Below are 18,403 nucleotides of genomic sequence, written 5' to 3' on the forward strand. Positions count from 1 at the left end.
GTCATGTCTGACTCTTTGTGACCCCCCGAATCGCAGCATGCCAGGCCTCCCTGTCCATCACCAACTCCCAGAGTTTACTCAAACTCATGTCCATCGAGTTGGCTTCCTAAAAATCCCAAATTTTACAAAAGTGAAATTTGAGAAGCATGTGAATTAAAATGTTCCTCACTTGGAAAATTGACATTCAATCTCATTCCTTTTCATCTTTCTCATCCCACCACCACAACTTACTGCATAGTCATCTATGGATAGGTCATTTAACAACTAGTCAGCATTTGCTTTCTTGACTTTTAAATTCTAAGGCATTGTCTTGTTGGTTCTCCTGAACATGAGCCTGTCCTAAGGAGACAAGTGTCATCCAACTCAATAAAGTTTTAAGGTAAGAATTTTTTTTTTTTCTTTTTAAAAATGTTGGCAGTGTTGGATCTTCATTGCTGCAAGAGCTTTTCTGTAGTTGAGCGTGCAGGCTACTTTCTAGTTCTGGTTGCAGGCTTCTCATTTCAGTGACTTCTCTTGCTGTGGAGCATGATCTTCAGTAGTGGTGGCTCCCCAGCTCGGTAGCACAGGGTTGATAGTTGTGGTGCACAGGCTTAGCTGCTCTGCACCATGTGGGGTCTTCCCTGAATAGGGACCGAACCTATGTCTCCTATGTTGGCAGGTGGGTTCTTTACCATTGAGCCACCAGGGAAGCTCCAAGGTAAGAAATTTTAAATTTGTTTTTTCCATGTTCAGGTTATCTTTTATGAACACGAGGGCATGTTTTGCTAATTCACGGTCAACCAAAAATAAAGTTGAAATACTATTACGAATTTGTCTTGCCAGCACTGCCATCTTATGGGTTAAGTAGTAGGGGTGGGTGACCAGAGATTTATAATAAGCATTACTTTTTTATAGTCCAGTTCCTATATAATGAGTAAAAAGGGGGAAGGAGTGACTATGATCAGGAGAAAAAAATCTTAATCTCAACTCAACATGGTAAATATTGTCAGGATAAAGTGCCAAGGGTCTCCCTGCACAGGGTGCACAACCACCCCCTTCCCAGGGGGCAGGACCCCCAGGGTGTGCATCTCTACCCCATGGGGGTACATCATCATTTGACTTACCTCAGGGGTTGTAGGCCCCCCCCCCCCAAGGGGGACAGCACACCCACTGATTGAATCTGCCTTAGTAAATATAGTGACCATAATTAAGTCAATCTCCTTAATATGTGTCCCAAGAGGTAAGGCAGATTGAGTTAATTGGGGGGCGGGGTCAGGAAACCTAAGATGTTTCATTGGTTCAATGAACGTTAGGCGATATAAGGACTCGATTTAACTGGGGGCGGGGGTGGGAATGGGTGTGGGTGATGGTATTTGAGAGAGGTGATTTAATCAGCAGCGACTCACGTGATTTAGGGGTTGGTTTAATATATAAGGAAAGTTATGACCAACCTAGATAGCATATTAAAAAGCAGAGACATTACTTTGCCAACCAAGGTCTGTCTGGTCAAGGCTATGGTTTTTCCAGTGGTCATGTATGGATGTGAGAGTTGGACTGTGAAGAAAGCTGAGTGCTGAAAAATTGATGCTTTTGAACTGTGGTGTTGGAGAAGACTCTTGAGAGTCCCTTGGACTGCAAGGAGATCCAACCAGTTCATCCTAAAGGAGATCAGTCCTGGGTGTTCATTGGAAGGACTGATGCTGAAGCTGAAACTCCAATACTTTGGCCACCTCATGCGAAGAGTTGACTCATTGGAAAAGACCCTGATGCTGGGAGGGATTGGGGGCAGGAGGAGAAGGGGACGACAGAGGATGAGATGGCTGGATGGCATCACCGACTCCATGGGGATGAGTTTAAGTAAACTCTGGGAGTTGGTGATGGACAGGGAGGCCTGGCGTGCTGCGATTCATGGGGTTGCAAAGAGTCGGACACGACTGAGCGACTGAACTAACTGAACTTAATATATAGGAGTCACAATACCGGGGGTTGACTGAATCAGTGGGAATCACCTGACTTATGATAGGGGCTGATTTAACAATAGGAGTCAAGTCATCCAGCGGCTGATGAAATAAGCCCGGGCACCCCGCCAAGAGGGACAAGCACCCTTCCAGGCTGAACAGCAGGGTGGGTACACGTCCACCCTAAGGGGGCACGTCTACCCCAAAAGGTGCATCTCATCATTTGATGTACAGCAGGGGGTGCACGCCCACCCCAAGGGGTACCTCATTATTTAACAAAAGAGCTACATCAAGAGTAAAAAAAAACAAACTTTTCCCTCTCCATCTATGATTCTCAGAACTGTCTGCAGGGCTGGTCAGTAATTGACCATCAACTACTACTAGAGGTGGTGTCTGCCTCCATCTATTTGAATGCCAGGTACTGACTCTTCTCCCTATCCGGGTGTGCAGGGCAGCTAAGCGACAGCGCTCACAGTTTAGGAGGGAAAGACGCGAATCTGTAAGCAGCTGGTCATACATAGGCCAGGACGATGTGGCAGAGACGGCCGTTCATTTGTTCCATCATTCTCCGGGTAGTGGTGAAGAGCGGTTCTTTGCGGGCCGCGGGTAACGGCTTTTACATCGCCAGATAAACCATTCGAGAGTCTCCAGACTTGCAGGAACAAAACGCCGGATAGCGGCGCGACCCGCGCCCAAGAGACCAGGAGGGAGCCAGCCCCCCACGGGGTCTCGCGAGAGCCGGGGCGGCCCCTCGGCGACGCCGTAGGCCGAGCCGGCCGGGCGCGCTCCGCGGGGTCGGCGGTTTGGGCGGGCTGGCTTGGGCCGGCGAGGGCGCGGGGCTCCGGGGCTCGGGGCTCGCCCCCCGCCGCTCCGGGCAGGCGCGCCGATGGCGTTTCTAAGGTGACGCTGCGCACACCGACTGTCTCCGGGGGCGGAGGAGACACCTATGAACCCTTCAGCCTCCTTCCTGGCCGGGCGCCAGGTGAGCGGCCGCCTCTCTGCGCCTCTGGTTTCCGCCGGCTAGTCCCAGGGCGAGCGGAGAGCTGTCCTCTGCGACAACGTGCATGGGGGTTACTCAGGAATCGTTCCTGCTTAAAATGTGAAGCAATACTCAGGACGCAGGGGAGCGTCACGTCAGTTTCCTTACCTTAATGAAAACGTGTTCAGCTCAGGCGCGGTGCTCCCTTTTTAACGACATACCAATGGGCAAATGCAGAGTTGTTTCTCTATACACCTGCTCGCTCACCTGCACTTGCTTCCCATCCACCTGTGAGTGGAGCAGCGCTGTAATCACCAGTTTTCCCAAAACGTCTTGAAAGTAAACTTGCCCAAAATATGCATATGTCTGGTCCGTATAGGTTGAGATGAACGTGTTTTGCACACTTGGTCCATTGTTGTTTCCTGTGTTAGAATCTATGCTCCGGGCTGGCGAGCTCAATGCCCCAAGCAACTGGTCTGTCCAGTGAATATTGGTTGAGTCAATGAGTGAAATGGCTTACCAAAGACTAGAATTCAAGTCTTATGGCTTGGAATTCCTTGACTCCAAGTTCCATTTTCTGTGTTTAGTAAGTAACTAATGCATTCGTCATTATTATTTCTCTACAAATCTTATAATTCAGAAAGCAGTAATGATGTACATGGGTCTCTGGTAAACAGTAACACTTTTTTAAATTGGAGTATAGTTGATTTATAATATTGCGTTATTTTCAGTGTACAGCATAGTGATTCAATTTTTTGTTTTTTAGTTCTTTCGTTCATAGATGGGGACAGTGCCATACTTCAGAATGTGACTTACAGTCTTGCTGATAATTTGTTAATAATAGCTAATGTTTGTTGATCAGTTATGATGGAACAAAATTTTATTAAAGCAGGACATGAAAATTTTAACATAAAATTTTCTCTGCACTTTGAGCCACACCCTCCTCCCCTTTGGTCTGTATTGTGCATCCATCCCCCTTATACATTAAGGCGATCCCTTTAGAAGATCTAGGAATGCCTGCTTACCAAAAAAAAAAAAAAAAAATGGTGATTTTTTTTTTGTTAGAACTAGCAAGCAACTCCTTAGTAGATAGCATTCCTTTTTCAATCATGTAAGGGGTCACAATGACTCACCACTTGCCTTGTCTGTGCAAATCTGAACTGTGTAAAGGTGAATGTATTGTTTTGATGTATTTTCAACCTTTTGTCTTGAAAACGTATGTAACTGTGTTTTGATATCTTACAGGCAGAATGGTTCTCAGAGCTTTTCGAAAGACTGTCTTCCAGGTTATAATCCTCAGATTGGCTGGAAAAAATTTTCCATTTCTTTTTTAGATTAACTGTTGATTGATTTTTAATGGCACAATGGTGTGTAATTTTTAATGACACAGTGGGAAGTGCTTTACAGACTTTATCTTGCTTAATCCACACAACTCTAAGAAATCGAAATACTGTTACTGCCATTTCACAGCAAAGAAACTAAGGGTTAAGAAAGTTAAGTAACTTGCCCAAGGTCTTAGAACCACCAAGTGGCTCATTCTGGATTCCCACTTAGGTGAGACCAACTTGACTGCACTAGACTTTCAAATGATATATGCTTAAAAGGAATTATTGTAGATAATTTTGTTAGGCATGAAAATGGCATCTTGGCTATATAAAAATGTTCATTTTTAGAGAGGCATACCAAAGTATCTAAAAGTAAAATATATTTTTTTATCAACAGCAAAAAGAAAAAGGAAAATTGAAATGTTGCAAAACTTTTGATGATAGTAAAACCTAGTTACTGGGCAAATGTGGTTTATTATACTGTTCTTTTATCTTCTGTGTATGTTTGAAATTTTTCCTTTATAAAATTTGTTTTTAAGTAGGTATGCTGAATTTGGACCAGTTATATTTAAACAATATTTACTTCCTGTTTCCCTTTACTTGATTGTTCTAGAATTGCTAGATGGGGATATAAATGGGGGATAATATTGTTGATTGATATAAGGAGAGGGTTGGCAGCAAAGAAAAAAAAATGCAGAAATGGGTTTATCAGTGATTAACCAATGGAGGCTTTACAGCTGGTCCTGCTCTTTAAGAGTGGTGTGTTTTGTATGACAGAAAATGATAGAAACAGAGTGCACAGTAGGTGTTAGCATGTGTTCAATATACATAATTTTTCTGCTATGTTATAATCAAGAAATAAAATTTCTTGATTCAAGTTGCTACCTTGAATTGGCAGCAAAAGAAGATACTGAGTTGGCCCTAAAGTTTATTTGGCCTACCCAATATAATTGTTTGGAAAATATGCTTTGGCTGATTTATGTCGATGGCTTTATTTTGTTATGAATCTACTTTCTATATTTAGAACATCGGGTCAGAGGTTGAGATTTCCACTATTGAGAAACAACGGAAAGAGCTGCAGCTGCTCATTGGAGAGTTAAAAGATCGAGATAGAGAGCTTAATGATATGGTTGCAGTACATCAGAGACAACTTCTTTCATGGGAAGAGGATCGGCAGAAAGTGTTGACTTTGGAAGAACGTTGCAGCAAATTAGAAGGTCAGACATATAGTCAGCATCATCCATCTAGCGCTGGTACATGCCAACATACTGAAAGGGCTCATGGTAAAAATAGAGAAGGAACATCTCAACAGTCCCTACTGTCCTAGAGTTTAATTGAAGATAGGAGGACTTCATGAACATTCACAACAGAACAGACAAACACAGTGTGAACTAAAGTAGGGCAAGCAAAGTATTAATATTTAACTGTAGAAAGTGCTGGGACAGCTCCAGTAGACAGGGAGGGTCAAGAGCGAACCTGAAGGAAATTAGTTTTGAGCTAGAATATGAATGAAGATGCCACTGAACTGGCCATTCCTTTTGAACTGACTCAAAGATTTTAAACTTTTGATATTGAACTTGATCTCAAATACCTAAAACAGTCATATTTTAAAATTATAGCAGCCTCAAAAGTGGCTTACAAAAATTTCCCTTTGTACCATATTTTAACTGTCATCCCTTTGGTGCTACCCTAAAATCTGACTGTTCTATTGACACTGTGTTAATATTACTAGAATGTACTAGAGGAGGAAATACTAGATCTGTTTAATAGAAAAGTAGGGACTTCTCTGGTGGTCTGTTGGTTAAGAATCCACCTTCTAATGCAGGGGATGTGGATTCAATCCCTGGTTGGGGATCTGAGATCCTGCATGCCGTGGGGCAACTAAGCCCTCATGCCACAACTACTGAACTCACATGCCTCAACCAGAGAATCTGGGTTCTGCAACTAAGACCCGACACAGTCAAAAAAATAAGAAAGCTAACCATATATCCCCTTTTTTTTTTTTTGCTTTTATTACACAAAGGATTCTGTAAATGTGACAATCTAAATATGATTAATTTTTTAATTTCCTTGATGATCATCTGATTTTACTCTAACTGTACCCACTGCACATATATACACATAAATGCAGTATTTGTTTATTTTTTTAATTTAATTTTGTTTTAATTTTTGACCATGCCATGTGGCATTTGGGATCTTAGTTCCCTGACCAGGAATCAAACCTGTGCCCTGTGCATTGGAAGCACAGTCTTAACTAATAGACCACCTGGGAAGTCCCAATAAGGTATTTTTAAATTGAGGTCTACACATTGATTTTTGGACATAATGCTGTTGCATGCTTAATATACTAAAATATAAACATAACTTTCATATGCACTGGAAAACCAAAATATTTGTGTGATTCACTTTATTATGATATTCCCTTTATTGCAATGGTTTGGAACTGAACCTACAATATCTCAGAGGTCTGCCTGTATAACCATTAGTATCTGGTTTTAAAATGATTAAGACACTTGAATAGGCATTTCACAGAAAACTGGCCAATAAATTTACAAAAAAGTTCTCATTCGTAATTAGGGAAATGAAAATGAAAATTAAGACCATAGTGAGACTTCTTACACTTAACAGACTGGCGAAAAATATCAGGTACTGGTAAAATTGTGGAGCAAGGGAAGACTCATTCACTGCTGGTGGGAGAGTCAGTCAGTACAACTACTTTGGAAAAATCATGTGACGGTTCTGGTAAAGTTGAAGATATACCGAGCTATGGCTCTGCATTTCTACTTCTGGAAGTATACTCCCACTTCAATATGCAAGTGAATTACCTAAAAGTGAAGTGAAAGTATTAGTTGCGCAGTCGTGTCCGACTCTTTGCAACCCTATGGATTGTAGCCCAGTCGGCTTCTATGTCCATGGAATTGTCCAGACAACGATACTGGAGTGGTTGGCCATTCCCTTCTCCAGGGAATCTTCCTGATCCAAGGATCTTACCCAGGGTCTCCTGCATTGCAGGCAGATTCTTTCCTATCTGAGCCACCAGGGAAGTCCTCAGGATCTTACTAACGTAGCTTGTGATACAGTAGGTCTGTGGCCCAAGAGTCTGCATTTTTAACAAGTTCACAGTTGATGTTGGTGCTCCTGGTCTGAGGGGCCACGTTTTATTTAGGAGCTCTTGCAAAAGCATGAAGATACTTGTGCAAGAATCTTCAGAGCAACAGTGTTCATAATAGCTGTGAAGTGGAAACAGTCCAAATGACCATCGATAGTAGAATGTGTAAGTAAATGTTGGCATAATCATATAATGTATTATGTGGGAATGACAGTGCACAAGGAGGAGTTAAACAGCCACATGGATACATCTCAGGATCATAATCTTTATTTTTTGGCCCCGCAGTGCAGCTTGTGGGATCTTAGTTCCCTGACCAGGGATCAAACCTATGCCCTTGGCAGTGAAAGGGTGGAGTCCTAACCCCTGGACCACTAGAGAATTCCCAGAATCATAATCTTAAGTGAAAAACAACAAACAATTCACACAATTAAAAAAAAAATGAATTCACACAATTAAACTATTTTTAGGGATGTGATCATAGATAGTAAAACTATAATAAAGAACAAGGAAATGAGTAAGCTCAGGATGGTGGTTGGAAGGTGGGAATTGGAGAGACTGTCCAAAAAGTGACACCCAGGGCTCTGGGGTGCTGCTAGTGTTCTGTTTCTTGACTACGGTACAGTATCGTGCATTTCGTAATAAAAACTTTTCAAAGAAGAAATAACCTTTGAAAGATTCCTTCGCACACTTACTTTTTAAAACATTGCCTGAAAATAATCTCCCTCAGGTGAACTACATAAAAGAACTGAAATAATCAAGTCACTCACAAAGAAGGTAAAAAGCCTTGAATCAAACCAAATTGAATGCCAGAGTACTCTTCAGAAGACTCAACTACAGCTTCAGGAGATGGCCCAAAAGGCAACCCATTCCTCTCTCCTCTCTGAAGACCTTGAGGTTGGTTTTATTATTCTAATTAATTAATTTTTTATTAGAGTATAACTGCTTTACAATGTTGTGTTAGTTTCTGCTGTATGACAGTCAGTCGGTGAGACTGGTTTTCAGATAAGCTTCGCTAGCCCAAATTCTGTTTGTGTTTCAGTTATTAAAGTAGTTCATAGGGAGGGGGGATCGGGATGGGGAATACGTGTAACTCTATGGCTGATTCATGTCAATGTATGACAAAACCCACTGAAATGTTGTGAAGTAATTAGCCTCCAACTAATAAAAAATAAAATAAAATAAAATAAAGTAGTTCATAAACTTAAATATTTCCATTAAATGTGTGTGTGTGTATAAATGTATATCCATCCATTCAGCGTCACAGTTTTATATTGATGGTGAGCTTTGGTTAGCCACTAGTGTTGTTTTGTCTTGGAGATGAAGCTTCATTACAGCTCTTTTCTAATTGTTAGGTCATTTGTTTGGTAGCATCCTTCGTTTTATCAACAGTGGGTTAATTTAAAAAGTCTTTCTCAAAGTCTGAGATCAGTATCACCATGCAGCTTCAAATTATGTTTCCTGAATAACTGTGTCTAATCTGATGAAACAGATATCTACCTCATGTTAGTGGCATATTGGGAACAAAATGTCAGAGTGATCTTTCAGTTTTCAGTCCTGGCTGATGAATCATCAAATATCTTTTAAACTCATACTTTTTGAGAGGCACAGTGAGAAAGCCTTTTTAAAAATATATATATATATTTTTTTTACTGTACTGGGTCTTTGTTGCTGCAAGGGTTTTTCTCTAGTTTAAGAGTGGAGGCTACTCTAGTTGAGGTGCATGGGCTTCTCATCGTGGTGGCTTCTCTTGTTTCAGAGCTTGGGCTCTAGGGTGGACAGGCTTCAGCAGGTGCAGCTCACGGGCTCAGTAGTTTGGTGCATGTGGGATCTTCCTGGACCAGGGATCGAATCCACTGGCAGATAGATCTTTACCACTGAGCCTCTAGGGAAGCCTGAGAAAGCCTTTGTTGTTGTTACTGCCTTCATGTTCTTGTTTCATAATGACACCGGTATAGATCTTGGTAATATAGTGAATCTTAATAACTCATAATAATTGCATAGATTTTATGTCTTAATTTTTTTTTCAGGTTACTCTTCTAGACAGTTTTTAGCTGTAAAATAAGTGAAAACTATTAATGGAATCTCTTGATGTGAAAGTGAAAGTCGCTTAGTCATGTCTGACTCTTTGCGACCCCCATGAACTATACAGTCCATGGAATTCTCCAGGCCAGAATACTGGAGTGGGTAGCCTTTCCCTTCTCCAAGGGATCTTCCCCACTCAGGGATCGAACCCAGGTCTCCCACATTGCAGGCGGATTCTTTACCAACTAAGCCACAAGGAAAGCTCAGAATCTCTGATATGTTGATTTAAAAAATGGAAGTACGTCAGCCAGCCTGGACTGCTATAATAAAATACTATAGACTGGGAGAAGTCTTAAAAAACAGAAATTTTTTTCCTCACAGTTCTGCAGGTTAGAAGTCGAAGATCATGGTGCCAGCATGGTTGGTTTCTGGCGAGGGCCGTCTTCTTGACTTGTAAATGGAATGGTCACCTTCTTACCATATCCTCGTGTGACAGGAAGAGACAGCACCTGAGCAAGCTCTCTGGTGTTTTTTCTTCTGAGGGCTCTGATCCCATCCTGAGGGCCCCACCCTCATGACCTCATCTGAACCTAATTCCTTCTTAAAGGCTCCACCCCCAAACACCATCACATTGGAAGTTAGGGCTTCAGCATATGCATTTGAGGGGGGATGCAGTTCAGTCTGTAGCAGGGAGATTTTTTTCTTTTTTCTTTTTTTAGAGCAGTTTTAGGTTCATAGCAAAATTGGGTGGAATGTACACAGATTTCTCATAGACACTCCCTCCCCCGCCCCCTCCCCCAGCTAGCCTCCTCCACTGTGGACATTGTGCATCCCAGTGGTATTGATACATTTGTTATAACCAGTGACACGTCATTGCCACATCATTGGGTGAGACATCAAAGTCCATAGTTTACGTTAGGGTTCACTCTTGGTGTTGTACATTCTGTGGGTTTTGACAAATAATGACCTGTATCCACCATTGTAATATCATACAAAATACTTTCACAATCCAAAAACCCTCTCTGCTCTGTCCTTCTTTCTTGCAGTCCCTGGCAACCCCTGATCTCATAGTTTTGCCTTTTCCAGAATGTGGTGTAGTTGAAACCATAGAGTATGTAGCCTTTTCAGATTGACTTCTTTCACTTAGTAATATGCATTTAAGTTTCCTCCATCAAATCTAGATCTGTGGTTTAAAAAATCCCTGATAAGTGAGAATACCTCAATGTGAAGTTATTTCAACATAAAGTAGAAAAGATGCACAGAAGTTCTTACTGCTACTTTATTTTAGCAAAGGAAATCTCTCACTAATCCAGTTTCCGTTCATTCTTATGTTCATGCTCCTCTTTCTCACCAACCTGAAAGTATACATAAAAGACCATTAGGAAGTAGGCATATTTAGAAATGTAACTGATAGAATTCAGAAGGGCAAACCTAAGAATGGAGAGGATGATGGGGAAATAGATGTTTGTGTTGTTTTTTGATGACTGCTTAAATAGCTCACTTTGTTACTAAAAAGGTTAAAGAAAAAACAAAAAGAAAGAGCACAGATTATAGCTGGTGAGAGTAGTGAAAACTTTTAAATGACTGGGTTAGTATTTTGTGTTTTTTCCTTGTAGGCTAGAAATGAAAATCTCAGCAACACATTAGTGGAACTTTCTGCTCAAGTGGGACAACTGCAAGCTCGTGAACAGGCTCTCACCACCATGATAAAGCTGAAGGTAATTCAGAATAATGATACCTCCATGTGCCAGGCACCTTGTGGTCGATAAAGTATAGTCATGTACCTTATCTTACTTAAGTCCCACAGTGACCCAGATAGGTCGAGCTATCAATATGATTTTCTTTTTTTAAAATTCTTGTTTTAGAAATGAGGGAAACAAGTTTAAAATGATGCACCCAAGGCATTGAGAGGAGGCAGAACTCCACTGTGGGTTGCTGTCTTCAAGGCCTGTTCCACGGTCTAGCATGCCTGAACTAGCTGGTTTTCTTCTGAAGTATTCCACTACTACTAAGTCTCATAAAGTTATTAACAGATTACTTGTTAATGTATTTTAATTGAAAAGAAAACTTAGCAATCAGCAGTTGATATAGTCACTAACATGCCATATACAGTGGTTGATAAACAGTTATCTTTTCTTTTTTTTATTTGGTCACATCGTGCAGCATGTGGGGCATTAGTTCCCTGACTAGGGATCGAACCCATGCTCCCTGCACTGGGAGTGTGGAGTCTTAACCACTGGCCCACCAGGAAGTCCTGATAAACAGTCTCTTCTATTTAATGACACCTGTGTTTGACCACAGGTGACTAGAGAAGTGATGCTGGTATAATGGGGCACTGATGGTAATTCACATGTGATTTTTCCCACCACATGAATGTTTTTGAGTGATCAGGGACAAGGTTTCAGAAAATTAAAGAGAAAATATTAAAATCTATAGAGTTGTCTTTAATTAAGTAGTGACCAGTTTCCTGGCTTCAGCAACCCCTACAGTTTCCATCAAAGCAAAGTCCTGGTGAAGCTGCCAAAACTGAGATGCTGAAAATGATTGCCCGACTGGTGTGTGTGCAGTGGCATTTGCTTAACTGTGTCCATGTACTTAATAGGACTACTGTGAAGTAGTCAGTTTACTTTGTTACCTGGTCACAAAGCTCCATCTCCTGCATCCCAACCCCTATCGGCTTTTGAATGATCTGCCCCAACCCTATTTTTTCCATAAATCCTCCTAACGTGAGATATGCAAACTGTGAAGTGTTTTAGGAACACGTATATGATGCTACCACAGGTTTCTCTGTCCACGGGATTCTCCAGGCAGGAATACTGGAGTGGATTGCCATCCCTTCCTCCAGGGGATCTTCCCAACCCAGGGATCAAACCCAGGTCTCCTGCATTGTAGGTGGATTCCTTAACTCCTGAGCCACCAGGGAAGCCCACCTTGTGTAATTGTGGCCAATTTCCTGTCAACTCCTCTGTCATGTGGGTAATAACAACAGTTCTTACCTCGGAGAGTTACTGTGAGGCTTAGATGAGTTAACACATGGAAAGCGCTGGATTGAAACTGGTATACAATTACATGACCTGGTCTTTTTTTTTTTTAGTTTTTATTAGAGTACAGTTAGGGCTTCCCTGGTGACTCAGAGGTATAGCCTCTGCCCACAATGCAGGAGACTTGAGTTTGATCCCTGGGTCAGGAAGATCCCCCGGAGAAGGAAATGGCAACCCACTCCAATACTCTTGCCTGGAAAATTCCGTGGGCTACAATCCATGGAGTCACAAAGAGTTGGACATGACTTTACTTTCACTTTTCATTTTTCACAGTTGATTTACCATGTTCTGTGTTTTAAGTGTACATCAAAGTAAATCAGTTATATATATACATAGACCCGCTCCTTTTTAGGTTCTTTTCCCATATAGGCCATTACAGAGTAGTGAGAGGTCCCTATGCTATACAGCAAGTTCTCACTAGTTACCTATTCTGTATATAGTAGTATGTACACGTCAATCCCAATCTCCTAATTTATCCCTGCTCCACAATGAGATTTCAGTAAATGTCATCTTGTTTAGTTGGCATTTTAAAATGTAACAGTTTTCAAATTTGGGTTTTAGGACAAAGATATTATTGAGGCAGTCAATCACATTGCTGACTGTTCGGGTAAATTTAAATTGCTAGAGCATGCCTTACGTGATGCTAAGATGGTGGAGACCTGTATTGTGAAAGAAAAGCAAGATTATAAGCAGAAATTGAAGGTACTTAAGATTGAAGTCAATAAATTAAAAGGTAAGGAAGAGGCCTAAATGTAGGTGTTTTATCTTGGGAATATGTTTCTTCATTTGCGTTCACCTAATCTGATAACTGGGAAGAAGGCTGTTGTTAGCTTTAGGTCCCATCATGAAATGTTCATTTCATTTGTATAGAATTATGCAGCAGTTTTTGTGTTACAAGATAAATAGCAAGAGTTGGGGAAAACTGCCTAATGCATTATATTTAAAAAATAATCCTGCCTTTGCTGTACCAGTTAACTATTGCTACTGTATGCCTTGTGGCAACCAACGAAGGTATCTCAGTGGTGTCCTTTGATAAACTCATTTATCAGGAAGCCACTAGGGAATTGGCTGATCTCTGCTGGACCCACTGGAGCATCTTTTCCCTGGTTGGGTAGTGTGGGCATTTCTTCCCATGGTGAAGACAGAAACTTAAGAGAGGAAGCGGAAAGATAGGAGGGCCTGGCCCGCCATCATTTGCCCTTCATTCTGTGGCCAAAGTGAATCACATGGCTGAACTCAGAGTCAGGCAATGGAAAAATATCCTCTGCCCTTTTGTGGGAGAAATTTAAAAAAAAAATTGAGGAATGAATGCAGGGAAGGATAAGGAGTTGCCACCTACAACAGACTACCAGAGTGGCTATTCAGTGCATGGTCTATTTTGGGGAGAATTCCTTTTGTGTCTTCCTTTTTCTGTTTTCATTCTCACAGTAACTCCATGGTTTATTCTACTCCTTGAAGTTTTCTAATGAAATGAAGTCTGGGTACAGCTGATAGGTTAGTGCTATATACTTGGAGGTGGATCTAGGTGATAGAGTAAAAATTTGCATTTGTCTTCAGAGGGTACAGGGGGAGGCCCACTTGTCTCTGGCTTTTCCCAGCTGTATTGCAGAAGAAGCTGTTGGATTCAGGAGCTATCTGGGTCTTAATTCCACACCCAGATGATCACATTTGTAAGTAGTCATCAGTTAGACATGAGGACTGACTCTCCCAGTGGAATAGGCAGCCTTAGAATGACAAAGCGGTGCAATGGTGTGGTTATTCCGCCTCTGTCCGAGGCGGGGCCCCTCGTGAGGCCGGGAGTCACTGTTGAAATTGGGAAAGGTTATTGTGACTGCTTTAGTTTAAAAGACTCCACCTGCTAAAATCTTGTTCTAATGATGCCCTGACTCCTGGCAAATGATAATTTTGTGTCCATTTGTAGCGTCATCTAAAACCATAATCCTACTGTAAGCCCCTTGACAACAGGGATGGACTCTAATAGCACAGCCCTTGGAGTACATTGCAGGCATTCAGTAAACTTATTGAATGTTATGTATACCTAGCTAAGATTAAAAGTAAAAAGAAGTCTGTTTTATCAACTTTTACGCCTTATTTTAGAAATTTAACATTTGTTTAAATAAAATAAAAACAGGGTCATGGATAGTGAGCCAGAGAGTAAGGGACAGAGACTCATTTAGTTTGAGCACACTGGAAAGACATCTTCGAAGAGAACATTTGAGCTGAAACTTGGATGATGGAAAGAACTAGTCATGTAAAACTCTGGGGCAGGATCTTCCAGGCAGAAGAAACAGCAAATGCAAAAGCCCTGGGGTGGGTTCAGAGGTTGGGGCAAGTGAAAGGAACAGATTGAAAAGACAGGGCCAGGCTGTACAGGGCTTAAGGTTATGAGTTTACATTTCATCCTAAATGTAGTATGAGGGCTTTTAGCAGAGAAGTGATGCCAGCAGATGGCCCTGATGGCTCTGTGGACATCAGGCTGCAGTGGGAGAGGCAAGGTTCGTGCAGGGAGACAGTGGGGAACCTTGGCCAGGATCACTGCCAAGCATGCAGTGAAATGTCAGATATGGGACATTTTGGCTGTAGATCCAACAGGACTGCATATGGATTGGAAGTGGGTGCTAAGGACATGAGAGGTATTCACAGTGTATATTCCTCTAGGAACTAGTATTTATTTGAGGACTTTCTCCCCCTTCTATTTGTGAAGAGGATCTAAATGAAAAGACAACAGAAAATAACGAACAACGAGAAGAGATCATTCGCCTCAAGCAAGAGAAGAGTTGCCTGCATGATGAATTGGTCTTTACTGGTAAAAATAGATTGTTTGTTTAAGTGGTTGAATAGTTATATATATTGTAGCCTGTACTTTCTTTGGTACTACCATGGTGGGCTAAACGAACTGTGCCTGCCTCAAAATACTATATGTATTTATGTAATTAATTTTAACACCCTTTGAGAAAAGAAGAGAGACCATGCAAGACATTTTAAAGCTGTCATCATACTTCCCAGTTAACTCAGTTTTCCCTTCTGTAACATGAGGAGCTGCTCTCCCTTCCAACTTGAGTATGTGACTATACTTCTTACTAAAAATGTAACACTTGGCTTAAAAATTCATTAAGAAAGAATCTTATAAGCCAAAGAAGGGAGGATGTTCATACTTTTGCAAACACTAGGTAAAAATTAGGAATTCAACATTTTTTCAGTCTTCCAAATAAATCACCCGTAATTATTACAGTTGGAAAACCTCATGTGTTTTGTTACATCAGTATGACCCCAAAATATTAATATTGGAGATGAGTTGTTCATGATTTGAAACCAAGTTTGTCAGTAATGTGTAATGTAAAAATTACATACACACTTCTTCACTGGCTGCCATATTCTCCTGCACTTTTAACCCCAGTTCACCCCAGTATGTTAGAGTGTGTAGCTCCTCCTTTCTCTACTCCCAACTGAGAATCACTGATAAATAGATCTGATCCATATATGGCTAGATCTGATCTATATATGTCCCTGCCAGCCAAGATTTTTTTAGACTTTAATTCTGGTAGTTTGTATTAAGAAAATCATAAATTTGGAGATAAAGTTCCAAATAGAAATTAAATGAACATTTTTGGGTCTACTCATACATACCCTCAATGTTCTTCCTTCTAGGTAGAGAATACATTTCTATAAGTTAAAGGACAGGATACAGTATTACATTTTTTTTCTAAAGAAAGTGAAATTCTTTTTTTTTTTTGAAAGTGGAATTCATAATTTTGATTAAGATAGGAGACACGCAGTTTTCTACCACTAGAGGTCACTATTTCTGTTATTTCAAAGCAATACTGTCCTATGCAGCATGCACACAGCTAAAGATACATACATAAAGACAGACATGTATTTGGATGTATACATAAAGATATGTATATTTGTAGCTTTACAGTTGAATTCACACTATCTTGGATCAGTGTATATGTGCCAGGCACTCTGTTAGTGACCAGGAAGCTCAAGGCCCACAGAGTTCAGTTCAGTTCAGTCCAGTTCAGTCGCTCAGTCATGTCTGACTCTTTGCGACTCCATGAACCGCAGCACGCCAGGCCTCCCTGTCCATCACCAACTCCCGGAGTCCACCCAAACCCATGTCCATTGAGTCTTAGTGTTACATAAATGCTATGAATGAAATGCTATGAAAGGTCAGCAGATGGAGAAAAATTTACAAGATATTTAATAAATAACCTCCTTTTCTTTTGGTTCATCTATTTCTACTCATTCTGTTAGGTATTACTGGGTAAAGTATATGTAATTTGTTGGCTAATACTCCAATAAATTCATTTTGTGAAGTAATTTTTAAAATCATTTCCTAAGCTTATTTCTTAAGCATTTTTTTCTGCTCAAACCACTGTCTCAGAACAATTTTTGTACCCTTAAATGATAAAAGTGAATTACACCTAAAAACAAGTTTTAAAGGCTTAACCTGATAATATGCTCTCAGGTGCCATCCCTGAAAATTAACACATTTTATTTGAGATTGGAAGATGCCTTAGAAATGTACTTTTAATTCAAAACTTCATTTTCCCTCTTATTGAAGTTCTTCACATAGGCTTAGAGACAGGTTTCATTTGTACATGTTGCTTATAAGAAGTTTTAAAAAAAAAACAAAAAACATGATGCTAGTTTACATTTCTGTGGTCCTGAGAGTTCTGTAAGACTGAGTGAAGGTCTTTCAGGCAGTAAAAGGCAGAGCGGCTTGATCGGAGCTCAGCAGGTCCAGACTCCAGCACCCCTTCCTTTATGCTGCTGTGCTTAGGCAGATGTTGGCAGAGAGTTCCGTATCTCTTTGTTTTCAGTAACCAACTTGTGAAAATAGGCAGACCCACTCCACTTTGGTCCCTAGATAATCCAGCCATGTAGGAAAGTGTCAGAGCTAAGGAAACAATTCTGTTTTATGCAACAGTAGATTATTCTAAAGACAAATTAAGGCAGTACTGAAGTACATTCAGAATCGCCCTTTCAATGCCAGATAAAGTTGTTAGCTTTTGTTTAGGGGGCTGTGCTGTGCCCTAAAGAAGTATCTCTAAACACTGGGAAGGCACCAGCATGTTAGATGCTGTTAAAAAACAAGAGGTGGAAAAAAAACAAAAAACGAGAGGTGCGTAGAACAGAGAACAGCCAGGAGGCCTAGACGCCCTATAGGCATCACTTCCACTCTGAAAGGAGCTATGGTCCCTCTTTTATTGTGTTCTTTGTGCATAGGATTGAATTCATACAAACTAAATGGGGCTTCATAAATATTGCAAGTGCACTACTTTTTTAGGCTTTTGTTATGGTGTTGACTCATCTAATGTATGGAAATAAATTCAGAAATGAGGAGATGTAGCAGTTTAAACCCGAGGCGGTGGCTTTTACTATCCTCCTCCATTCTGTGCAGGAGGATTACCTTTTTAAAAGCTACAGACCTGGGTTGGGAGGGCTGAGCATTAAGCGTGTTTGGGTAGGAGCTGGTGGCTTTTCACAGGTCATTCTCATGCTTTATTCCACCTGGCCTTGCTCTGATTACTAGCAAGCACTTGGCAGAAAAACTGTCTAGGTAGAGTCTGCGTCCCCAGCGAAGCTCATGCCTTTGTCCTTGGATGGTTTCTGTGATATTCCAAATGTAAAGCGACAGTAAAATAAATATTGTATTCTTCATCCATGAGAAAAATGACATGTGGAAAAGGAACTATTAATAAACCATAGGAGTTGCACATTTTGACTTAGGCTGCCTCTGACTGACTCAAAATCCATTCATGTAATAGAGGGCCATTTTGTGCATTTCATTTGAACTTCTTATAAAGATAGTGGGGTTTTTTTTAGGTGAAACATTTACTGTCAATCTCTCAACTTCTGTGTGAATGAAATGATTTCTCCTTAAGCATAATGCTAATATTTTTTTCTGGTGCAAGACTTCATGTAGAGCTTCAGATCTTTCCTTTCTGTGGGTTCTCATTTGCCAAGTTCTGAAACTGTTTTAAAAA

The 18,403-nt window shown here is 40.8% G+C and overlaps 1 protein-coding gene across 4 annotated transcripts in view; it reads left to right on the forward strand.

Moving 5' to 3' along the window:
- Nucleotides 1-2,740: 2,740 nt before the first annotated feature.
- The window catches only part of CCDC62 (coiled-coil domain containing 62), a 37,706-nt gene continuing 22,043 nt past the window's right edge, over nt 2,741-18,403 (forward strand). For 2 of the 4 annotated variants that reach the window (XM_065904791.1, XM_065904792.1), the window contains exons 1-6: nt 2,741-2,919; nt 5,266-5,458; nt 8,078-8,244; nt 10,989-11,090; nt 12,975-13,146; nt 15,118-15,219. In XM_065904791.1, the coding sequence (XP_065760863.1) occupies nt 2,884-2,919; nt 5,266-5,458; nt 8,078-8,244; nt 10,989-11,090; nt 12,975-13,146; nt 15,118-15,219 (772 nt within the window). In that variant the 5' untranslated portion in view covers nt 2,741-2,883. Of the gene's footprint in view, nt 2,920-3,176; nt 7,516-8,077; nt 8,245-10,988; nt 11,091-12,974; nt 13,147-15,117; nt 15,220-18,403 lie in introns of those variants that run through there. The other 2 variants (XM_065904794.1, XM_065904793.1) reach the window with 2 other exon arrangements.

The sequence above is a fragment of the Muntiacus reevesi genome, chromosome 13 (genome assembly GCF_963930625.1).
Source record: "Muntiacus reevesi chromosome 13, mMunRee1.1, whole genome shotgun sequence".
Taxonomy (NCBI): domain Eukaryota; kingdom Metazoa; phylum Chordata; class Mammalia; order Artiodactyla; family Cervidae; genus Muntiacus; species Muntiacus reevesi.